Raw genomic sequence first — 24,638 nt, forward strand, 5'->3', positions numbered from 1 at the left:
GGTGTCTCAGTGGCCATTGAATTTCCATGTTCAGAGGAAATCTACTTTTGGGCACTAGTTGCTAGGGAGAGCAGATCTCCATGCCCTGCTCACAGGTCTTTTGGAGAAATCTAGTACACCACGATAGGAAACAGGATGCTGGACTAGATTGGCCGCTGGTCCGAACCTGCTTCGTTTCTATACTTTGGTATTAGCTGGGTTGTTTTATTGTTTTTGAGCTGCTTGGAGGCTCGACATCCAGTGTAGTATAGTGGTTATAGGAACTGGGAGGCCTAAGTAAGTGGGTGACCTTAGGCCACTCACTCTCTCTCAGATTGACCTGCCTCATAGGGTTGTTGTGAGGAAAAAAATAGAGGAGGAGAGAGAACTATGTACCCTGAACTTCTTGGAGGAAGGGTGGGGTAAAACCTACTGGGGAAAAAAATGTTATTAATAAACTGATACTTGAAGGAAGCGCACTATATCATTTTTTGTTTAAATAAAAACAAAAAAGTATGACAGCAAATGGGAAGGAGGGGGGCTTTGTTTCTTATGTGCGCTGGAAAGCTGTCTGCTGTCTGAGACACAGAACCTGTTTTTTGCTCCGAGACATAGAGCTTGGCGTCTTGGATCACAAAGTGGTAGCTTCATGACCTAAAACCTGTAACTTCTTGCAACCAGCTGTCACTTTTGACCAAATGACAGAGAACAAGGAGATGCACAGTGCTTTCTTTCTGGTTCTTTTTATAAAATAGTGTCTGAGTTTATGTTGTATTATTTCAGATAGCTCTCTCTCCCCCACCCCCTCCTCTTTCTCTCTCTCTCTCTGCATTCCACTGTGTTTTTCTTCCTTTAAATAAGCTTTGGTTTGTCACCCCTGCTGTTGCATGCATGATCAAGATGTGCTAAAATTCCAGGCTAGGCTTCCTTCCTGGATTAAATTGGAAAACCAGTGTCAAGTATAAAAAGGTTAGGTTATTGGTCAGGGGAAGGTTTCTGTAGAAGATCACTGACAGGTGCAGATTTCAAAGGGTGGAGAGAGAACTCCCCCAAGACCAGTGCCATCTTTTGTGACTGAACACCAAATATGTGTCATTATTGACGGATGGCATGTTTACCTCCATCTCTGCTTCCTTCCTTCCTGGAATCCCTTTGGGTTCCCACGAGAGCTGACCAGTCTCTCATCGGTTTCAACAAGGGTTACTTATTTGCTTTGATATTTATTAGTGTTATTTATACCCCACCTTTCTCACCAGTGGAGATCCAAAGCAGCTTACAACATTCTCTCCTTCATTTTATCCTTGCAACCATTTAGCAGATTAGGCTAAGTATATGTGGGAGCGGCTCATAGTCACCCAGCAAACTTCTATGGCAGAACGGGGGATTTGAACTCGGGTCCCCCAGTTTCTACTGGAACATTCTAACAAATACACGATACTGGCTCTATATCCCATTTTCTTCTAAAGAGAGAACCCAAAGTGGGTTACAACATTCTTCCCGCCTACATTTTATCCTTAGAACAACCCAATGAAGCAGGAGAGTGACTGGTGTGAGAACACTCGGCAGACTTCCATGACAGAATGTGGATTCAAATGTGGGTCTCCCAGGCCCTCGTGTAACTCCCTAACTACTGTGGAAAGCTAGTTCTTGTTTGCCTTATGATGACATCCAGGAACATAAATATATTATCTTTGTCTTCCTTTCAGTAACTCTGGGAGGTTGCAGTTTTGATGGTGTCAACTACAGAGAAAGCTCATTCCTCAGTAGGATTGCCAAGTCCCGTTCAAGAAATATCTGGGGACTTTGGGGGTGGAGCCAAGATCAAGGCTGTGACAAGCATCATTGAACTCCAAAGGGAGTTCTGGCCATCACATTTAAAGGGACGGCACACCTTTTCAATGCCTTCCTTCCATAGGAAATCATGAAGGATAGGGGCACCTTCTTTTGGGGCTCATAGAATTGGACCTCCTGGTCCAATCTTTTTGAAACTTGGGAGGTATTTTGGGGAGACGCACTAGATGCTGTACTGAAAATTTGGTGCCTCTATCTCAAAAAACAGCCCCCCCCCCAGAGCCTCCGATACCCGCAGATCAATTCCCCATCATTCCCTATGGGAATCATTCATGGAGGTGCATGATGGCTGTGGGGGTGGGGCTTCCCCCACCGGCCAGCTGGCTGGGGGAGGGGGGAAGCCTGTAAAACCAGGGGATCCCCCTCTGGGACCTGGGGATTGGGAAGCCTATTCCACAGTTAGCTTTTGATAGTCTTTAAGACAGGGGTGGGGAACCTTTTTTCTGCCAAGGGCCATATGGATATTTATAACATCATTTGCGGGCCATGTAAAATTATCAACTTAAAAAACAGTGCTCCGCCAAAGGAGCATGATTCAGGCCACAAAATTAATGCAAATAATTGTTTTTCTATTTGAAGTCATGTGGAGAGAGCCTAATCTGGCACACATACACACACACGGCCTGCCACCCTAGGCAAATGCATAGGTCCAGGGCTTTTTTGTAGAAAAAGCCCAGCAGGAACTCAGTAGCATATTAGACCACATTCCCTAATATTAGCATATTAGGTCACACACTCATTAGCATATTAGACCACACCATCTGGGATAATCAATAAATAGAAGAAATGGAAAGAAAGAGAAATAAAGAAATGGGGGGAAGAAATGGAAAGAAAGGGAAATAAAGAAATGAGGGGGAAACTTACCTGAACTGTGACAGTAACTTTTCCAGGCCCTGCAGCAATTCTTGCCAGCCAGCCAGGCCCCAGGGAGGCTGCCGCACAGTACATCTGGGCCCTGTGATCCCTGCCTGGCCCTGGGGAGGCTGCTGCACAGCGCAGCTGGGTCCCACAATCCTCACTGGCCAGCCAGGCCCCAGGGAGGCTGCCACGCGGCTCAGTTTGGCCCAGCAATCCCCGAGGGCCACATCAAGTGACCTCGAGGGCCGCATATGGCCCTCCCGACGGCGGTTCCCCACCCCTGCTTTAAGAGGTCAAGTTTTTGTGCCGGGGCAGGACAGCTCTTCCTGCAAGATTGGCCAGAGGGGAAGGCTGGAGGTTATGGACTAGTCTTTTTAAAAGCACTTCCTGAGTTCATGGTAGAGTTGAAATCAGAGGCAGGGAACTTCCTGGTTTATTATTGTGTCATTTGGGCTCAGACAACTCATTATGCGGTCAGTGCATAGTCAGATCTGTTTGTTGGCAGGAAAGAGACAAGGTGCGGATTGGGTCACACTGCAGAGGAAGGGACATTTAGCCTATTTCTTCTGTGATGCTTCACTGTAAATTTCCTCTTTCCCTCAGGACCTATTAGACTGCCTAGGAAAAAAAGACCCAATTTTGCCTGCCTTTTTTCCCACTGCATAATCCAGTGGCAGCTGGGGAGGCCAATATTTTCTGCTTAAAACATCGTTTTCCTCTCTCCATTTTATCTTCACACAACCATGGAGGTAGATTAAGCTGAGAGTGTTAGCGGGCCCAAGGACAGCCAACAAGCTTCACAGCCAAGTGGGGAATAAACCTGGGTCTTCCAGGTGCTAGTCCGACAGTCGAACGAGTACACCACACTGGCAGTGTATGCTTGGACACGGTTCGGCCTTCCGTGTGCTGAACCCAAAGAGAGACTTCACCGCTAGCTCTTCTGGCTTGAACAATTTAATGTTCTTTAAATGAGTAAAAACTGTTGGTCAATTTACTTATTTATTTTTTTTACTGTGCCTTCAACTTAAAACTTGCATAGTCACCATTATCCTGATTTGTCAGCAGATTGCTTTTGGGCTGTTTATGTTTCTAGGCTATCTTGCCGGGTGGTTGTAAAACTGGGGAGCTTTATGCACTGTTGATAACTCAGCACACGAATGCACACCAACAATATCACCCACTTCCAGGCAAGGCAGTGAATATGTTCAGGCATGCCACACTAGAACTCAGTCAATAGAACACAGTTAACTTGCACCCCAAGTAAACATCAGTGCATGCCAATACACACACACACACACACACACACACACACATGGACTGATTGAGACAGCAGGAGGACTACTGCTGATAGAGTTTGGCTGATCCCCCTGCAGCGCTATGATGAGACAGACAGAAAGAGAGAGGGAGGAGGAAGATGAAGAAGGAAAGGCCAGAGAGAACCCAGGCTGGAGAGCTGATGAGTGACAGCCAGGCCTGGTATACAGAAGGAGAAACAGACATTTTGTCTGTTTATCAGAGCTGCGCAGACATTTGACCTCCCTGGTATAATTCCTCTGGGCCAGGGTGGAGTTCCGTTTTCCAGAAACCAAGCACCTCTGTGCGCATCTGTCTAGTCCAAAGCCAAGCTTTTCCCCTCTTGCTACTTTGCAAAAAGCTGTTCAGGCAATTCCTTTGTGCTGTAGCTCTTTACCCTTGATCTGCAGTCAGTGATTCGGGATCCTTACCTGTCACCTGCGTCTCTGCTATAAAGAGGAGCTGGTTTTGTTTTTGTGCAAAGGTGAATTCGTGAGTCGCTCTCCATACTCCTCTTGGTGTATTCTGAATAGCTCTGTAATGGAGATGCCGTCCTGTACTTAGTGACGCACGCTTGTCTCTCCCCTCCTCCTGTTGTATGGTATGGCTGCAGCAGCATGCTAAAAATCTGTAGAGCCAAGGGTGAAAAACAAACTGCCGGTCTGCTCCTCAGTCAGCCGCCCTGACCCCACTCAGGCCGCAAAACCTGCCCTGCCCCTTGGAAGTCCACTTCTATCTTCCCCGCCCATTATTTATTTCCCTCAGAGCCCACTTTTCTCCCCACCGGAGACCCCATGGGGCTTACATTATTCTCCTCCGTTTTATCCTCACAACAACCTTGTGAGGTATGTTAGGCTGGCCCGAGGTCACCCAGTAAGCTTCCAAGGCATGGTAGTGAGGATTTGAACCCGGGTCTCCCGGATCCTAGTCCAGCAGTCCAACCATTACAACACACTGGCTCTCTCAAGATCATCTCTCTCTTGCGTACCTTCTATCTGCCTGGTCTGTCTATGCTTCACATTTTTGGGTTTGTGTGCTTCCATTGAACAGATGGGAGCTCCATCACCTGCCAGCCTGTTGGACTGGAAAATGGGGGCAACCCACCGGCTGAATGGATCCCGCGCACCCAGGGCTCAGGGCTGCGGCAGCCCAACAACGAAGTGGACCTGAGCGAGAGGAATTTCAAAGTGACCCTGCACTGCAAGCACGCACGGCCCAGGTAAGCCCAAGGAGGGCCCATGAGGGAAGAACAGGGGAGGGTCCCAAATAGCAGTGGTTATTATTTGAGCTGTCGCATGAATGGGCTTCCCTAAAAATTCCTGCTCCGTGGGATTAAATCACTGAGGATCCTTGAATCAGGACTTCATTCAGCCCGGAGCACTGCAGTGATGTCATAATGGCCACACCGCACAGAAACCAGATCCCACCAGTCAGACTATACAGAAGCGACAGTGGCTTTTTGTGGCGGTACAACGCATGAGGGCTCCCTTGAAAGCTGTGTGTGTTTGGAAGCGGCTTCTTCACTTGTGCACTGAGGCTGCTGACCTTTGAGATGAGACAGGTGAGGGAGCTTGAAAGTGGAAGACCTGCAGAGTCATATGCTCTCTTCCTTTCCTGGCGGTGTTATACGCACTGGTAGGGGGGCCATAAGCCCCAACAGATTCCCTCTGAACCAAAGGCCGCCTCTGGACCCTTTAAGATTGTTGAATGAAAACCGGGATGTTGATATTGTTCCCCAGCAGTAGCTAGACGAGCTTCCAGGATGATACCCGGAATGTTCTGTTAGCACCCCTACCTCGCTCCATGATGCTGTTTCCTCTGGACTGGCAGAATGTTCCTGTGTGCCAGTATTTTATATAGTAGATTGCTCCTTATAGAGCAAGAATACCATAATGATACTAGTGTGTGGATAAAAAAAAATCCACACCATAGGGCCACCCAGGACCAGGGGAAATGTTTCTTCCAACCTGAGGGAACATATGAAGCTGCCTTATACTGAATCAGACACTTGGTCCATCAAAGTCAGTATTGTCTTCTCAGACTGGCAGCGGCTCTCCAGGGTCTCAAGCTGAGGTTTTTCACACCTATTTGCCTGGACCCTTTTTTGGAGATGCTGGGGATTGAACCTGGGACCTTCCGCTTACCAAGCAGATGCTCTACCACTGAGCCACCGTCCCTCCCCTGCTCTCCAGGGTCTCAAGCTGAGGTTTTTCACACCTATTTGCCTGGACCCTTTTTTGGAGATGCCAGGGATTGAACCTGGGACCTTCTGCTTCCCAAGCAGATGCTCTACCACTGAGCCACCATCCCTCCTACATATGAAGCTGCCTTATACTGAATCAGACCCTCGGTCCATCAAAGTCAGTATTGTCTTCTCAGACTGGCAGCGGCTCTCCAGGGTCTCAAGCTGAGGTTTTTCACACCTATTTGCCTGGGCCCTTTTTTGGAGATGCCGGGGATTGAACCTGGGACCTTCTGTTTCCCAAGCAGATGCTCTACCACTGAGCCACCGTCCCCCGAATTTGTCAGAAAATCCAAAATCTTCTTTAAAAGTGAAGTGTGGGGGGGGACCCAATATCCAGCAGGTGGCACTTGGGGATACTGTAGGAATCCAGAATGGCGCCTGGTATTCCATGGGCCTAACCAGTATGTATGAGGAGGCTGAACTGGGGAGAGAAGAAAGAAGGAAAAGGACATTGAAGATGTGAGAAGGGAGAGGAGAACCAGAAAGGCATGTGAAGAGGAAATGGGGGAGGGGAGGGGCAGCAAGAGAAGGCAGCAGGAGTAAGTGAGGGGAAGCCGAGAGACGATGTGGGGAAGAGGCCAATGAGCAGAGAATGGGTCCCCGATTTGTTTCTAATTCTGTAGCAGCATTTCACATTATAAGCATTTGGATAAATAGGTTCTTTGGGTGATCCTGGGTGATAAGAATACAGAACATTTATGTAGTGCTTTCAGCAGTCAGTGCCCTTCTTCTTCTTAATGTTATTCATCCAATGGCCTCGTAAGATGGGCTGGTAGGGTTGTTCCCATATAGGAGATGGGAGTGGTGTCAACTTAGGCTGAGAAAAATGTGTAGCTGTGTAGTTCTGATGCAGCAGAATGAAGACGGAGACCAGTGGTGGCTTCAAGACCAAAAGTTGATCTTAAAGGTGCCACTGGATTCAAACGTTCTTAGACTGTGAAAGTACAGCCTGTCTAAGACTACCCAGGGAATTTGTGGCCAAAATGCCATTTGGACGGGGGACAATTCATTGACGTAATGTCTTTTAGCCAGGATTGCATTCTCTCTCTGTTGAAATCCAAATCCTGTACTAGGAAAAGCAAGATTTTATGACATGTAGAAATTAGGCACATTAGCATCACCTGCATGATTAATTCTCCTTCTGCTCATTGTGGTGAGAGAGCTGTGCATGGCACTGAACCCCAGAACTCTGAATCGTGGAAGAGTTCTGGGGTTCAGTGCCATGCACAGCTTATTGCAGCTTGGTTTAAGTCATAGCATTTTCACCAAGCATTGTGCCATGCGCCTTGGGGACATCCCAATCTTGTTCTGTAGTATTGTGGGTTTCATTCCTTGTATTTCCACTGTCACGTACACACCCATGATAATCTACTTGTGTTTGTGTGGATGTGCACTTACATAAATACCTTATATGCATTGGATGCATGTTGCAGTCTATATAAGAAGATCCCTGCTGGATCAGAGCAGTGGTCCATTTAGTCCAGCATCTTGTCTCACACAGTGGCCAGCCAGTTTCCCTGGAGGGCCAACAACAGGGCGGAGAGGCTGAGGCCTTCCCCTCACAAGAACATCAGAAAGAGGCCTGCTGGATCAGAGCAGTGGTCCATTTAGTCCAGCATCTTGTCTCACACAGTGGCCAACCAGTTTCCCTGGAGGGCCAACAACAGGGCAGAGAGACTGAGGCCTTCCCCTCACAAGAACATCAGAAAGAGGCCTGCTGGATCAGAGCAGTGGTCCATTTAGTCCAGCATCTTGTCTCACACAGTGGCCAACCAGTTTCCCTGGAGGGCCAACAACAGGGCAGAGAGGCTGAGGCCTTCCCCTCACAAGAACATCAGAAGAGGCCTGCTGGATCAGAGCAGTGGTCCATTTAGTCCAGCATCTTGTCTCACACAGTGGCCAACCAGTTCCCTTGGAGGGTCAACAACAAGCATAGAAGTGGAGGCCTTCCCCTGATGTTGCCTCCTGGATTTGTGATTCAGAGGCTTCGAACCTCTGAATGTGGAGATTCCCCTCAGTCATCATAGCTGGTAGCCTCTGATAGACTTATCCTCCATGAATCCATCTAATCCCCTTTTAAAGTTGTTTATTCCTGTGGCCATCGCTACCATCTGGCAACAAATTCCATATTTTCCTCACTCTCTGTGTAAAGTAGTATTTCCTTTTGTCCGCCCTGAACCTACTGCCCGTCGCCTTCATTGGATGTCCTTGAGTGCTAGTATTTTGGGAAAGGGAGAAGAAATTCTCAAGAGTTTCCACTTCGTGCATAATGTTATAAATATCTATCATGTCCTCTCTTAGTGTCTTTTCTAAACGGAAAAGTCCATCAGCCTTTCCTCATAGGGAAGGTGCTCCAACCCTCTAATCCTCTTGGTTGCCCTCTCTTGTACTTTCTCCAGCTCTGCAATGTCCTTTTGGAGATACAGGAACCAGAAGTGTGCACAGTATTCCAAATGAGGCTACACTATAGATCTATACAGGGGCATTACAATATCATCCATTTTATTATCAATCACTTTCCTAATAATAGAGTTTCACTGCTGAAGCATGCTGGGTTGACATTGTCATTGAGCCAGCCACTACAGCCCCCAAACCTTTTCTCCTCTTAGTCTCAGCAAGTTCAGACCCCATTAGCTTATACTCATAGTTGGGATTCCTTGTCCCAGTGTGTATCACCATACACTTACCAACACCGAACTCATTTACAACACTGTCACCCACTCGCCCAGTTTGTGGAGGTTCTTTTGGAGCTCTTCACAGCCAGCCTTGGTTTTCACCATCCTGAATAATTTTGTGTCATCCCCAAACTGGGCCACTTCACCCCTAGTTCCAGATCATTTATGAATAAATTAAACAATACCAATCGTTGTTGGGGACCCCACTGCTTACTTCCCTCCATTGTGAGAACTGTCCGTTTATTCCTACATTTCGATTCCTGTCGTTTAACCGGTTTTTAATCCATAAGAGAGCCTGTCCTCTTATCCCATGATATTTCCACAGTGTTATCATTCCACATATCCAAATGCTTTAGAAAACCTCCGTTAGAAAAGGATTTGGAACATGCATCCCGATCTGTTCCGTGGTGCGCTGCTTGTATTAGAAAGGTATATTCTGCAGCGTCTCCTCTTTTCAAGTCTAGCTCTGCAACTTTATTTTGAGCCTTAATAGTTCAAACGCTGTTTGTTCTGACGAAGCAATTTATTTATTTGGTTTTATTTAATTTGATGTATGAATCGCCCGGTCCCTGCTGTCACAAGGCTCTGGGTGATGTACAATAATAGTTTAAAAATCAACAAGGTAAAAGTGATTAAACAACATTAAAAAGTCAGATGGCGGATACTAATCCCAGTTATTCCAATTATAGACTGCTGGTTACTTGACAGGCAGTGGGGAAGAGGGCAAGGCAAATATAAAAAGCAGAGGAGGGTGCCAGCCGAGAAGGCCCAAAGCACACTCAGGATTAAATATGGGTCCCCCCCCCCCTTGCATAGTGCATTCATGGGGTACAAATAACTCTGCTGTGGTGTTCCTGAATAAGCCAGTACTTCCTCCTTCTCATCTTTAGCCCCCATTTGAGAAAGTTCCTAAGAGGGTTGTTTTCCACCAGCAGCCTCCTTGCTACCCCTCGGGAATCTGCCGGTCCTGACTGCGCTGTGCTCCTTTCCTGACGCTTTTGACTCCACATCTGGCCCAGAGTTGCCAGGAAACGGCAGCAGAGGGGAGGGGAGAGAGGGAGGGGTGGAATGTTCTCATAGGAATGAGTGTGTGTGTGGGGGGGTGGTGGTGATGGCAATGGAGGGAAAGCAAGAGGAAAGCCAGGTCTGTGGCAGACACTGGATCCTTTCCTTCTTTATCCTTGCCGCACAGCATCAGGAAGTTCGGGGGGGGCAGGAGGGAGTTATGCCAGAAAGAGAAACAAAAGGGAGCTCGAAGAGACCGAGCCGATGTCTAGGGCAGAAAGCTTGCAGGTCCCACCCAAAGCAAGGAGGAGGCAGGAGACGGTGGGAGGGGGGGGAGATCCTGAACAGAGCAGATGGCTCTTGTAGGTGTGACACACCAGGGCCTGCCAAAGAGATGAGGTCACTTCCTGCTGTGGCTCTCTAGGAGCGCAGCTCTCCCAGAGCTGAATGGGAGGGAAGGAAGGAGGTCGTGCCGTGCCAGCAAGGGCCAGCAATGGAAAGCTTTCAGTGCCCCAGCTGCAAGGAGGAGGTGACTGAACATATTTGAAGTGACATGAGAAAGATCAGAAGGGGGGAGGGAGATGCTGAGAGGGCAGGTGTCTCTAGAGAGACTGGGAGGGGTCTGAAGCCAGTAGGATAAGGTGGTGGGAACTCAAAGTGGGATTGTGTCTCTTTCCGGTTGCAAGTGGGGAGCCCAAGTTTTGGAAGGCTCCTGTAGTTAAACATCTGTCCTAAAGGGAGGGAGAATATAGCAGCGTTATACCAAAGGGAAACGTTTAGCATGCCCCTTTTTCTGCTGTTCTAGTCCTAGACTTATGTTATGTAGGGAAATCCCAAAATCAGAAGCCTTGGAATACCTCTTGGGAAGACCACCAGAATGACACGCAGTAGTGCGTGCAGACTTAGGAGTTTCTCTAGTGATCACACACAGACCGATTTTGCACTAGGCTTCTTCCGGATGGAGAGCCCTTTTGCTCCCGGCGCTTCTCTCGGCTTTTGCACAAACTGCCACGGAGCTGCGCGTTGGAGCACCGCTTTCCCGCTGCAACCAAGATCCTCTTACAAGCAGTTTCTGCTTGCCGTGGGAGAGTGGCGCTCCAACTCCTAGCTCTACATTAGCTCGTGTGAAAAGGAAGAGAGTACCAGTATGGGGAGGGACGGTGGCTCAGTGGTAGAGCATCTGCTTGGGAAGCAGAAGGTCCCAGGTTCAATCCCTGGCATCTCCAAAAAAGGGTCCAGGCAAATAGGTGTGAAAATCCTCAGCTTGAGACCGTGGAGAGCCGCTGCCAGTCTGAGCAGACAATACTGACTTTGATGGACCCAAGGTCTGATTCAGTATAAGGCAGCTTCATATGTACCAGGGGCAAAAGGGCTTTCCTCCCGGGACAACCTCTAGTGCGAAATTGGTAACAGTTTTGTGTCATTTGGGATTGGTTAGCAAATGGTGTTACCTGGTTTGGAGGCAGAGTTTAGACTAACACAACTACCAGCAGGCTTTAAGTAGGACAGTTCTTTTATGAAGGGGAGGGCTCAGCTGCAGATCCACAGTTCAGTGTTTCACCTCTGGATCATCGGCTTCTCCTTGGCTGTTTCTGCATGATCCAGATTCTCCAATTTTTCTACAAAAAATGCAGAGGCATTTGCACTGGCAACAAAGCATCCACTTGAGAGTTCCCTGCAAACCAGAAGGCTTTTGGGGGGCCTTGAAAAAGTGACGAGTGCTTTAGCATTATTGCACTATAGCAGTTACCGATTTGTTGCTCTCTGGTGGCAGAGCAGAAAAAAAATGGCAGCCAGCAGGAGTGACAGAAGGAAGTGGCGCCAATGCCGGCTTATCATGCTAATGCACTGAGACTGCATTTGTTCTGGAAAAAAATAACGGTCAACCAAGTTTGAGAGACAGGGTATCAAGGATGGGGAGAACTTGCCAAGTGAATAACTGGAGGACAGTGCCATGTAGATGCTCCAGTTTGGAAGCAGAGGCAGAGAAAAAGGTCAGTGTGGAAGCAACCCTCATAACCAGGAATTTGCAACCTGGTATGCTCATGCAGGGGAATGAGGCAGTACAGCAGACGATACATCTTCAAACAGTGGGAGATGGATTCCGGCTCTGAATGTTCCTTTGGGGGGGGGGGGTTAAAAAAAAACCTAGCAAATAGAAAACTCATGATGGAGAAAAGTCTACTATCTGCTGTTTTTTTTTGTGCTGATATTCTGTTATCAGGTATTTTTGAACATAGGAGATTACTCCAAAATGTCACCCTTCACCTTTTGTTTGAAGCCATAAGGTGCTTTCTGCCTCTGCTTTCCCCCCAGTATTTGCAAACCAGACCTCAAACCATAACTCTCGCATGTCGTGGCTAAGGATGCAAATCTCAGTCTGAACTTCCTTCTCATTTCCAAATCTGTTCCCAACCACTTGGGTGAAGCAGTTGCTTGGATCTCAGCACGGGGACAAGAACATCAGAAGAACCCTGCTGGATCAGACCAGTGGTCCATCTAGTGCAGCATCTTGTCTCACACAGTGGCCAACCAGTTCCTCTGGAGGGCCAACAACAGGGCAGAGAGGTTGAGGCCTTCATAAGAACATCAGAAGAGCCCTGCTGGATCAGACCAGTGGTCCATCTGGTGCAGCATCTTGTCTCAAACAGTGGCCAACCAGTTCCTCTGGAGGGCCAACAACAGGGCAGAGAGGTTGAGGCCTTCATAAGAACATCAGAAGAGCCCTGCTGGATCAGACCAGTGGTCCATCTAGTGCAGCATCTTGTCTCAAACAGTGGCCAACCAGTTCATCTGGAGGGCCAACGACAGGGCAGAGAGGTTGAGGCCTTCATAAGAACATCAGAAGAGCCCTGCTGGATCAGACCAGTGGTCCATCTAGTGTAGCATCTTGTCTCACACAGTGGCCAACCAGTTCCTCTGGAGGGCCAACAACAGGGCAGAGAGGTTGAGGCCTTCATAAGAACATCAGAAGAGCCCTGCTGGATCAGACCAGTGGTCCATCTAGTGCAGCATCTTGTCTCACACAGTGGCCAACCAGTTCATCTGGAGGGCCAACAACAGGGCAGAGAGGTTGAGGCCTTCATAAGAACATCAGAAGAGCCCTGCTGGATCAGACCAGTGGTCCATCTAGTGTAGCATCTTGTCTCACACAGTGGCCAACCAGTTCCTCTGGAGGGCCAACAACAGGGCAGAGAGGTTGAGGCCTTCATAAGAACATCAGAAGAGCCCTGCTGGATCAGACCAGTGGTCCATCTAGTGCAGCATCTTGTCTCACACAGTGGCCAACCAGTTCCTCTGGACAGCAAAAGCAAGGCATAGAAACTGAGGCCTCCCCCTGATGTTGCCTCCTGGCTCTGGGATTCTTCCCAATTCATGCCCCTGGATGCGGAGGTTCCCTTCCATCACCATGGTTCGTAGCCATTGATAGACTTATCTTCCATGAACATATGAAGCTGCCTTCTACTGAATCAGACCTTTGGTCCATCAAAGTCAGTATTGTCTTCTCAGACTGGCAGCGGCTCTCCAGGGTCTAAAGCTGAGATTTTTCCACACCTATTTGCCTGGACCTTTTTTGGAGATGCCAGGGATTGAACCTGGGACCTTCTGCTTCCCAAGCAGATGCTCCACCACTGAGCCACCGTCCCTCCCTTAATCTGTCTAATCTCTTCGTAAAGCTGTTTATTCCCATGACTATTGCTACATCCTCCAGCAGCGAATTCCACATTTTAATCGCTCTCTGTGTAAAGTAGACTAACACAACTGTCTGTCCTGAACATACTGCCCATTAGCTTCATTGGATCCCTGGAGTTCTAGTACTGGGGAGAGGGAGAAAACTTTCTCTTTGTCAGTTCTGTCCAGCCCATGCATAATCTTATAAACCTCTGTTATGTCTATTTTTTAAACTGAAAAGTCTCAAACACTTCAACCATTATCAAAGATTTCAGGTTTTCACGGCTGGTAACATCATTAGGGTTTGTAGAATCTTTCGGGCTCAAGTGCCGTGTTCTACTGGAGAAAGTTTTCCTTCCAGACGTTTCGTTCTCAGCTGCGGAGAACATCCTCAGTGGCGTTGCAGCCGGAGCAGGCGCTCTGACCTTCTTGGCTGCTGTGCATTGACTGGTCAAATGTGATTTAAGATCTTTGGCCATTTACTTCCCAATTTCCTACCCTCCAGATGGCCTTCCCAATTCATGTCTTAAGCCAGATTGCTGTGCATTTTTGGCTGCTGTCCACTCAATGCACAGCAGCCAAGAAGGTCAGAGCGCCTGCTCCGGCTGCAACGCCACTGAGGATGTTCTCCGCAGCTGAGAACGAAACGTCTGGAAGGAAAACTTTCTCCAGTAGAACACGGCACTTGAGCCCGAAACATTCTACAAACCCTAACTTCAACCATTCCTCACAGGAAAGGTGCTCCAACCACCTAATCCTCTTGGTTGCCTTCTTCTGTACTTTCTCCAGCTGTGCAATGTCCTTTTGGAGATACAGGGATCAGAACTGTACACAGTATTCCAAATGAGGCCGCACCATCAATCTATGCACGGGAATTACAATATTGGCCATTTTATTCTCAATCTCTTTTTCTACCTTCTGTGATGTACTTCAGGCATTCCTTAGGGTTAGCAGAATTAGTATTAGCTAGCTACCTGTGTATTTTGATTGCTTAAAAACTGTCCATGCCACTGAGAGATATTGTGGTGTCCAAGTATGCCCAAGGAGACTTGAGCTCAGGTCTTCACTCTGTCATGGACGCTCACTGAACAACCTTGGTATAAGAACATAAGAGAAGCCATGTTAGATTAGGCCAATGGCCCATCCAGTCCAACATTCTGTGTCACACAGCGGCCAAATACACACACACACTGTGGCTAATAGCCACTGATGGACCTCTGCTCCATATTTTTATCTAACCCCCTCTTGAAGGTGGCCATGCTTCTGGCCGCCGCCACCTCCTGTGGCAGTGAATTCCACATGTTAATCACCCTTTGGGTGAAGAAGTACTTCCTTTTATCCGTTTTAACCTGTCTGCTCAGCAATTTCATCGAATGCCCACGAGTTCTTGTATTGTGAGAAAGGGAGAAAAGTACTTCTTTCTCTACTTTCTCCATCCCATGCATTATCTTGTAAACCTCTATCATGTCACCCCGCAGTCGACGTTTCTGCAAGCTAAAGAGCCCCAAGCGTTTCAACCTTTCTTCATAGGGAAGGTGTTCCAGCCCTTTAATCATTCCAGTTGCCCTTTTCTGAACTTTCTCCAATGCTATAATATCCTTTTTGAGGTGCGGCGACCAGAACTGCACACAGTACTCCAAATGAGACCGCACCATCGATTTATACAGGGGCATTATGATACTGGCTGATATAGTCTCTTTATTTTCAGTCTAAGCCTCACAGATTTGTTGTTGTTAAGATAAAAATGGAGAAGGGGAGGATGATGCTACAAGTCACTTTGAGTCCCCTTCCAGGAGGAAAAGTGAGATATAAGTACCTAAATAAATAAGTTCATAGATCTAAGTGGCAGTTCACTGGTCAAATGTGATTTAAGATCTTTGGCCATTTCCTTCCCAATTTCCTACCCTCCAGATGGCCTTCCCAATTCATGTCTTAAGCCAGATTGCAGCTTCAGCAGCAACTGCAACGCCAGCCGCAGGAACGTCTTGGAGAGGAGATCCATGGGATCTCTGTGAGGAAAAAAGAATTCGACTAAACTCCCTGGTATCTTTTAAAAAAATTCTACAGGCAAGGAGTTCTTTGCTAGCAGAAAGAATTCGCACGTGCAGCCTGACATGGAACAGGCCAGGGAAAATATTGCCACTTGATTTGCCCAAAGGTATCAATTCATTCCTGACAGTGTGGGAAAAGCGACTGATCCAAAGCAGCTGTAGTTATCAGGAAAGGTCACATTAGAAACGAACCGCATCTGAAGTTAAGCTCTGGAAAATGTTTCTCTAGATATGAAGGATAACCAGAACAGAGAATTCCATTTGGCCTGGCTTGTAAGAATAAATAGGTTTAATGCCATATACCTCCAAAAGGGAGGGAAGGCAGCATGATATAGCCCAATATCATCAGATCTTGGAAGTTAAACAGGGTCAGCATTTGGATGGGAGACCTCCGTTGAAGAGTCTGCAGAACAAGGCAATGGCAAACTACCTCTGCCTCTCACTTGCTGGGAAGCTTCTTGCTGGGGTAACCGTAAATCTGTTACAACTTAAAATCATAGAGTTGGAAGGGACCTCTAGGATCATCTATGATCAGGGCTTTTTTTTTTTTAGCAAGAACACACAGGAGTGCAGTTCTGACTGGATTTGGTGCCAGGGGGTGTGGCCTAATATCCAAATAGTTCCTCCTGGGCTTTTTCTACAAAAAAAGCTCTGCACGAAACAATGGTGACACCAGGGGGTGTGGCCTGACATGCAAATTAGTTCCTGTTAGGCCTTTTCTACCAAAGAAGCCCTGCACGAAACAATGGTGACACCAGGGGGTGTGGCCTGACATGCAAATTAGTTCCTGTTAGGCCCTTTTTTTCTACCAAAAAAGCTGCCCATCAGATATACCTATGTGCCTGCAAAAGTGATGTTATTTTCTATCTTTACTTCTCCTGCTGAGGCTGAAAGCAGCCTAGGGGGTAGGGCTGCAGGGGGAGCCAGTTTTTAATTGGGGAAGCAGCCCAGGAGAAGAGTGAGACCCCAGCCCCTTTGCCAATGCCACAACCATATTCACAACCATGCCTCTCTCTCCATGGGAGCCTTTGAGGCCCAAACAAGACGCCTGGAGTTTCACTGTGTTGCCTAGGATACGGCACCATGCGCATGCATTTTTATGGAGAAGGGGCCAGTGGCGGAGCATCTGCTTTGTCTGATGAAGGTTCCTGGTTTAGTCCCCTGCATCTCCAGAGAGAAGGTTCAGGTAATGGCTAAAGGTTGCCTGGAGAGCAGCTGCCCATCGCACTAGGCAACACTGATTTTGATAGACCGATAGTGTGGCTCATTATTATAAAGCGGCTTCATGTGTCCTTGTGACATGCGGGGTAGGATACGTTCTGAAGTGGGGGCAAGCTTGTTTCCTGCTCCAGGTGATCACAAACAAATTAAGAGTTGCATGCGTGGCACAGCCTCATCCCAGGCTCTGTTTCTTCACCTAATAAGCTCAGGGGAAGGCAAACCTTTTGACCCCAGTGCTAAAAAAAAGTGCAAACTCTGCCTGTGAAAACATTGGCCTGGCATCAAACCAGAGGAGCGAGAGAGGCTTGCGCCTGGCCAGACACACTGGATTGGGTCCAGCTCGCTTTTCTTTTGGTGGCAAAGGAAGAAGAAGAAAGGTTGAAACGCTTGGGACTCTTTAGCTTGGAGAAACGTCGACTGCGGGGTGACACGATAGAGGTTTACAAAATAATGCATGGGATGGAGAAAGTAGAGAAAGAAGTACTTTTCTCCCTTTCTCACAATACAAGAACTCGTGGGCATTCGATGAAATTGCTGAGCAGACGGGTTAAAACGGATAAAAGGAAGTACTTCTTTACCCAAAGGGTGATTAACATGTGGAATTCACTGCCACAGGAGGTGGTGGCGGCCACAAGCATAGCCACCTTCAAGAGGGGTTTAGATAAAAATATGGAGCAGAGGTCCATCAGTGGCTATTAGCCACAGTGTGTGTGTGTATATAAATTTTTTTGCCACTGTGTGACACAGTGTTGGACTGGATGGGCCGTTGGCCTGCTCCAACATGGCTTCTCTTATGTTCTTATGAAGTCCCCTTTCCTCACCCAAAAAGATTCTGCTGGAGATCATGGGTTGGGATCTTGTAGTAATGAGAGAAATTGGAAGAGGTTGTGCACAGCAGCTGGCTGAACCCAGGCCATTGGGAGCAAACTGTGCCCCAATGGTGTTGCCAGCACCTTGGGAGCCCACCTCCGACCTGGCCGGTGATTTCATGGGTCCATGAGGAGATGATGGGCATGAAGATGTTCCCGTCACTTCTCCCATGCTGCTAGTTTCAAGAGTGCTGCCAGAGGATTAGCGGCTCACCTCAGTTACTTTGACTGAGAACTGGTCCCATGTGACAAGCAAAATGATTTGGTGCACAACCATTCATTGCAGTTGCCCGGGGTTACCTACCTTTGCACCAGGCAGCTTCATGCACGTGGATCATAAATCCACTTCTACTATTCTTGAAATTAGCTCAAGAACACTTTGAAGCGGCGTTATACTCAACTGGATCGTTGTCATGTCTGGCACAGTCTTGCTTGCTTCAACTGGCAGCAGCTTTCCTGGGTCTCGGGCTGACAAAGGTCTTTCCCCGCACCTGCAGCGTGAGATCCTGAAGCCAGAGATGGCTGCAAAGTCCACTGAGCCACAATTCCCCAGCTAGTGCTCTGCCTTTTCTTCCAGCCCAGTGTTCTGTCTACAGCATGGGTAAGTCTAATGGCCTTGGGAAGAACCCCGGCCAGTTTTGATGCAAATCACCACCTTGCCTGGTAATCAGAAATATAATACAAGTTTCCAGTCTTAGTGAGTATAGTTAATGGCCACTGCTAATCCCATCCTCCATTACTTTGTCCAGTCCTTTCAAAAATAAAACCAAAAAATAGCAGCCGTCTGTGCTAGTGGCAGTCGGAATGGGAAGTTGCATTCCCTTTCATTTGTTTTCTGGAAGCCTGCTTTTTATGGGTATTTATGCCCAGGTGGCATAAATCTACGGCTCCAAATCGTGGGTTTTATACCGTCATCACCTGCGACTCCTTGAGCGCTTTCATCAGCGCTGCCTTCGCACCATCCTCAACATCCACTGGAGCGACTTTGTGACCAACACTGAAGTCCTCAAGCGGGCGGAGGTTACAAGCATCGAGGCACTGCTGTTGAAGACGCAGCTGCGCTGGGCAGGGCATATTTCCAGGATGGAAAACCACCGCCTTCCCAAGATTGCCCTGTATGGCGAACTTTCCACCGGCCATCGAAATAGAGGGGCACCAAAGAAGAGGCACAAGGACTCCTTGAAGAAATCCCTTGGCACCCGTCGCATCAACCATCACCAGTGGTCTGACCTAGCCTCAGATCGCAAAGCATGGAGGCACACCATCCACCAGGCTGTCTCTTCCTTTGAGAACGCACGCATAGCTGGTCTCGAGGACAAAAGGAGATCGAGGAAGAATCGCACTGCTACAGCACCAACCCTAAATCAGACTTTTCCCTGCAGCCACTGTGGCCGGACCTGCCTGTCCCGCATTGGTCTTGTCAGCCACCAGCGAGCCTGCAGCAGACGTGGACTACTGCACCTTTCTTAAATCTTTGTTCGCGAAGTCAAGTCGAGAGAGAGAAATGCCCAGGTGGGCTCACAGGACTTGGGTTTTCAATAAGGGGTTTGCCTTGAGCAGCGCCTTTCCGAGGAGGCAGTAGTGGACTGCAGCAGCAATGGACTTTCCAGCCTTGCCCCAGCCTTGGGGGTCATGTTGTGGCATCTCAGAAAGAGGAAGTTTCAGAGGCTGGGCAAGGCAGAAATCCTGTTGCCCAAACAAAGGGAATGGCAGTCTGGTTAGATCAGGTACCGGGGTGAGGAATAAACAGGGAAGCCTCTTCTTGGAAAGCAGGGCTTATTGAAGGGGTTTGCAGGGGGTGGCTTGGTGGGGCTGCCGAGTCATGGCAAGGACTGAAAGAGGTTCCTGATGAGAGGCAGTGTTGTGTAGTGGTCAGAGGAGAATCAGGGAAATGGGGTCCAAATATGTGCTCTTGCTTGAAATTTACAGGATGATCTTAGGTGACCACTTCCTTCTGTACCATCCCAGGCCAACAGTTTGGCTCCTCCTTCCAGTCCCTTTTAACCGTGTCTCCAACTGCAGAGGTGAGACAGGTGGCAACCAGTGGTGAGATCTCACCTTTGGAATGCTCTCCCTTGTAGAGGATCACTTGTGCCTGTGTTAAATCTCTGCGCATACTAAGAATCTCTCCATTTTGTTCCTCTTGCCGTATGTATCCAATTTATACAGTGCTAACGCTTGTGCTTTGCTATGCTGGTTTTGAAGCATCCTGCTGCTTATCTGGAGGGAGGGTGGTATGTCTGGGAACTGGCTAGTTACTATGCAACCAAGGCCAGGGGAACTGGAGGAGAAGCAACCAAAAGACTGATAACAGCACCTGGGGTGATGAGAGAATAATAGGGAATCCGCACAAAACCCCTGCTTTAGCTTGGCACACTTGGCTTGAATTATAACAGTCAGGGCAAGGGTTTATAAGAACCAGGAACTGGCAGGAGAGCCAGTTCCGACAACGCCTGTATATGCCCATGATGCTGGAATAAAGATCTTGAACTCTACTTGTCTTTTCCTTGCCTCGGGGTCTGACACATACTAGACCAAAATCTCTGTCTTAGTCCAGAATTTTAACTGAGGAACTCCCAATCTTTTAGCCATTTGATTGTCTGTTCCTAGCCTGAAGACTGTTTTGTTAATTTCTTTCTAGAATGCCCATTTTTATGACCTGGCTAGTTTCCAAAGGCTTATTTGGCTTCATTGTATTATTTTAGTTATGAGTCTCTAGAGAGCTGACATATCCATTTTCTAAATAAATAAATTTGGCTAATCATATTCCGTTTCAGTCTAAGCAACCTTGCAGAGCTGTTGTGAGAATAAAAATGGAGGAGGGGAGATCTATGCATTCCCTTCCAAGCTGCTTTTAGAGGGGGGGGAAATGGTAAAGGTAGTCCCCTGTGCATGCACCAGTCGTTTTCAACTCTGAGGCGACGTTTCTTTCACAACGTTTTCATGGCAGACTTTTTACGGGGTGGTTTGCCATTGCCTTCCCCAGTCATCTACACTTTCCCCCCTGTAAGCTGGGTACTCATTTTACCGCCCTCGGCATGATGGAAGGCTGAGTCAACCTGGAGCCGGCTACCTGCACCAGCCTTCGCTGGGATCGAACTCACATTGTGAGCAGAGGGCTCTGACTGCAGTACTGCAGCTTTACCACTCTGCACCACGGGGCTTTTAGAGAAGGTCAGGATAAATTAAACGGTATTCCGAATAATTATGCATTTAAGAGGGGTAGGGGAGAAGGAGGTTTCCTAAAGAGTTTCTCAAGGAAGCCCAGATAAATAAATTTAAATCCCTAGTTCACCAAGCACATTGGACTCTTTCGTCCACCCACACTTCTCACACGTGGCTCAATGCTATGCCACGAATAAGGGATGTGTCAGGAACTGAAGATGTGCATGGCTTTCCCTGAATCGTAGCCTCTTCTTCAGCCCCAGATCACTGAGATTAATTCCTGGAACTGGAGCTGAAGGCTTGGCCTTGAGCTGGAAGCCGGCAGTGACCAGGCATGGACAAAAGGATATGGCTTTATCCCAAAAGCTAGCACTGTGTAGCAGCTAGAATGTTGGACAAGGGACCTGGAGACCCAAGTCTGAATCCTCCCTCTGTTGTGGAAGCTCTCCGGATAACTCTGGGCCAGTTGCTAACCCTCAACCTCATCTACATCATAGGGTGGTAGAAAAGAGATATTGGATTTATATCCCGCCCTCCACTCCGAAGAGTCTCAGAGCGGCTCACAATCTCCTTTCCCTTCCTCCCCCACAACAGACACCCTGTGAGGTAGATGAAGATATTGGATTTATATCCCGCCCTCCACTCCGAAGAGTCTCAGAGGGGCTCACAATCTCCTTTACCTTCCTCCCCCCACAACAGACACCCTGTGAGGTAGATGAAGATATTGGATTTATATCCCGCCCTCCACTCTGAAGAGTCTCAGAGCAGCTCACAATCTCCTTTACCTTCCTCCCCCACAACAGACACCCTGTGAGGTAGATGAAGATATTGGATTTATATCCCGCCCTCCACTCCGAAGAGTCTCAGAGCGGCTCACAATCTCCTTTCCCTTCCTCCCCCACAACAGACACCCTGTGAGGTAGATGAAGATATTGGATTTATATCCCGCCCTCCACTCCGAAGAGTCTCAGAGCGGCTCACAATCTCCTTTCCCTTCCTCCCCCACAACAGACACCCTGTGAGGTGGGTGGGGCTGGAGAGGGCTCTCACAGCAGCTGCCCTTTCAAGGACAACCTCTGCCAGAGCTACGGCTGACCCAAGGCCATTCCAGCAGGTGCAAGTGGAGGAGTGGGGAATCAAACCCGGTTCTCCCAGATAAGAGTCCGCACACTTAACCACTACACCAAACTGGTAGCTGTGAGGATAAAACGAAGCAGGGGAGAATGATGTTGCATGTGATACAGCCACCTGGCCTAGGACTGGTTGGTGAATGAATGGAAAATTCTGTGTATGCTGCTTAGAGAAGGAGGAAGGATATAAATTGAATTAATAAATAACATACAGGAAGGGCTGCCATTTGGCCAATCCAAAGGCAGTCCTATCAGCCCGTCTCAGAGGCAGAAGAATTGAACGGTGACTCTCTCACTGAAATAGATTCTGGTGAGTAGCCATGTTGGCCTGAGGCAGAAGAACAAAGTGAGTCCAGTAGCAGAAGTGTGTGTGCCCATAAAAGCGTCTACCTTGAATAAAGCTTTTTTGGTCTTAAAGGTGTCACTGGACTCAAACTTCATTCATATTAAAATAATTATTGTTAAGCTTTAAGGCACCACTGGACTTTACTGACGTTTTACTGATATAACCTTGATACATTTCTGAGTCAGAAGACACTGAGACATTGGAAGCTTACAGTCCCCGGTAGTTCTTACAAGTTATTTGCAGCCTTGATGTTCCTATGTCAAACTTTGACCAGAACAGTCCCCCCAGAGGTTCTTCAGAAGGCATTCCATTAGCTCCGCCCTTCACCCCATCACATTCCAAGGCCCTTCAGACCCTATAGCATACTGCTCTGCGCTCACTCCTGTAGAGAGTCCACTCAGCACACTGGAATGGTGGGCATTTTGTCCTGCTTTTAAAATCCTGTCTTTAACACAAAAGAGCAGTCAAAACATAAGAGCATAAGAGAAGCCATGTTGGATCAGGCCAACGGCCCATCCAGTCCAACACTCTGTGTCACAGAAGAACATAAGAGAAGCCATGTTGGATCAGGCCAACGGCCCATCCAGTCCAACACTCTGTGTCATAGAAGAACATAAGAGAAGCCATGTTGGATCAGGCCAATGGCCCATCCAGTCCAACACTCTGTGTCACATAAGAACATAAGAGAAGCCATGTTGGGTCAGGTCAATAGCCCATCCCGTCCAACACTCTGTCACATAAGAACATAACAGAAGCCATGTTGGGTCAGGCCAGCGGCCCATCCAGTCCAACACTCTGTGTCACATAAGAACATAAGAGAAGCCATGTTGGATCAGGCCAACGGCCCATCCAATCCAACACTCTGTGTCACATAAGAACATAAGAGAAGCCCTGTTGGATCAGGCCAACGGCCCATCCAGTCCAACACTCTGTGTCACATAAGAACATAAGAGAAGCCATGTTGGATCAGGCCAATGTGGCTAATAGCCACTGATGGACCTCTGCTCCATATTTTTATCTAACCCCCTCTTGAAGCTGGCTATGCCTGTAGCCGCCACCACCTCCTGTGGCAGTGAATTCCACATGTTAATTACCCTTTGGGTGAAGAAGTACCTCCTTTTATCCGTGTTAACCTGTCTGCTCAGCAATTTCATCAAATGCCCACGAGTTCTTGTATTGTGAGAAAGGGAGAAAAGAACTTCTTTCTCTACCTTCTCCATCCCATGCATAATCTTGTAAACCTCTATCATGTCACCCCGCAGTCGATGTTTCTGCACAAATTTAATGAACTTCCTGGAATCCCATGTGCAACTTTCAGCCTGGTGGAATCTTGACCCATTAGTTGAGAGTCTTAGCACTGGAAACTGACCTTGTTAACACTGGAAAGCTGAAATTTTTCTCATTTTGCTCATTAAGTTTAAAGAGGGTTGAATTTTATAAGGACACTCACAGGGTGGTTAAAACACAAGGGGTATACAAATAAAACATCACTTGAGCACTGTGGTAGCACACTCTCCTTGCAGTCTTTTTAAAGAAGCAGATTTCCTCCTTGGCTAAGCTTGCATTACTACATTTTTACCAGTTTGCAGCAGAAACTAGGTATGCACAGAGCTAATCAGTGCCCATAACATCACAGATTTACTATTCACCCTCCCCGCAAGTTTGGCAACTTTAAAAAAAAATGGATACAAAAAGGTCTATGATGCTCTTAATAAGCATTCTACGGAGGGATGGTACAGATTCGTTTAATCAGGCATTGAAATATTTGTTACAGAGGCAAAGGAAACAGAGACTTGGGAAAAGTTGAAAGGGGGCTGCAAAAATCCATGGACTCCCTGCCCCCTCCAGATGTTGGGATGATTTGCGCAACTTGTGGTCAAATTCTGTTAACTTTTATGTCATTGATTTTAAATTCATAATCCATACTACCCATAAACATGCAGGAGGATCATGCTTATAAAAACAAGATTACTGCATAAAATTGTCATTAGTTAAGCAAGAAACATTAAAAGAATAAAAAGCGCACATTTTTAAAACGGGGCTACTAAAATAAAGGTTTTATTTGTCCCTGGCCACTAACATACTTGCCAAACCAGAAAAGTTGATTCCAGAAGATCCTAAGAGGCAAACTTCAGTAAACATTCTACAGAAAGCAGTAGGGAGTGAGGAATGGCTGAGATTCACAAGAAAATTTCCATGCGCTCAGGTGAGGGGGGGAGTTTTGCCAGATCTTCTTCGTGGTCTCTGTGCATCACACTGATGGGATTCAGGCGCCTGC

At 47.6% G+C, this 24,638-nt stretch overlaps 1 protein-coding gene across 1 annotated transcript in view; it reads left to right on the forward strand.

Annotated features, from left to right (window-relative positions):
• Nucleotides 1-5,031: 5,031 nt before the first annotated feature.
• The window catches only part of AHDC1 (AT-hook DNA binding motif containing 1), a 76,388-nt gene continuing 56,781 nt past the window's right edge, over nucleotides 5,032-24,638 (forward strand). Inside the window, 2 exon segments of the mRNA XM_060257489.1 lie at nucleotides 5,032-5,065; nucleotides 5,068-5,200. Coding sequence (XP_060113472.1) covers nucleotides 5,032-5,065; nucleotides 5,068-5,200 — 167 coding nt within the window.

The sequence above is a fragment of the Heteronotia binoei genome, chromosome 17 (assembly GCF_032191835.1).
Source record: "Heteronotia binoei isolate CCM8104 ecotype False Entrance Well chromosome 17, APGP_CSIRO_Hbin_v1, whole genome shotgun sequence".
Taxonomy (NCBI): domain Eukaryota; kingdom Metazoa; phylum Chordata; class Lepidosauria; order Squamata; family Gekkonidae; genus Heteronotia; species Heteronotia binoei.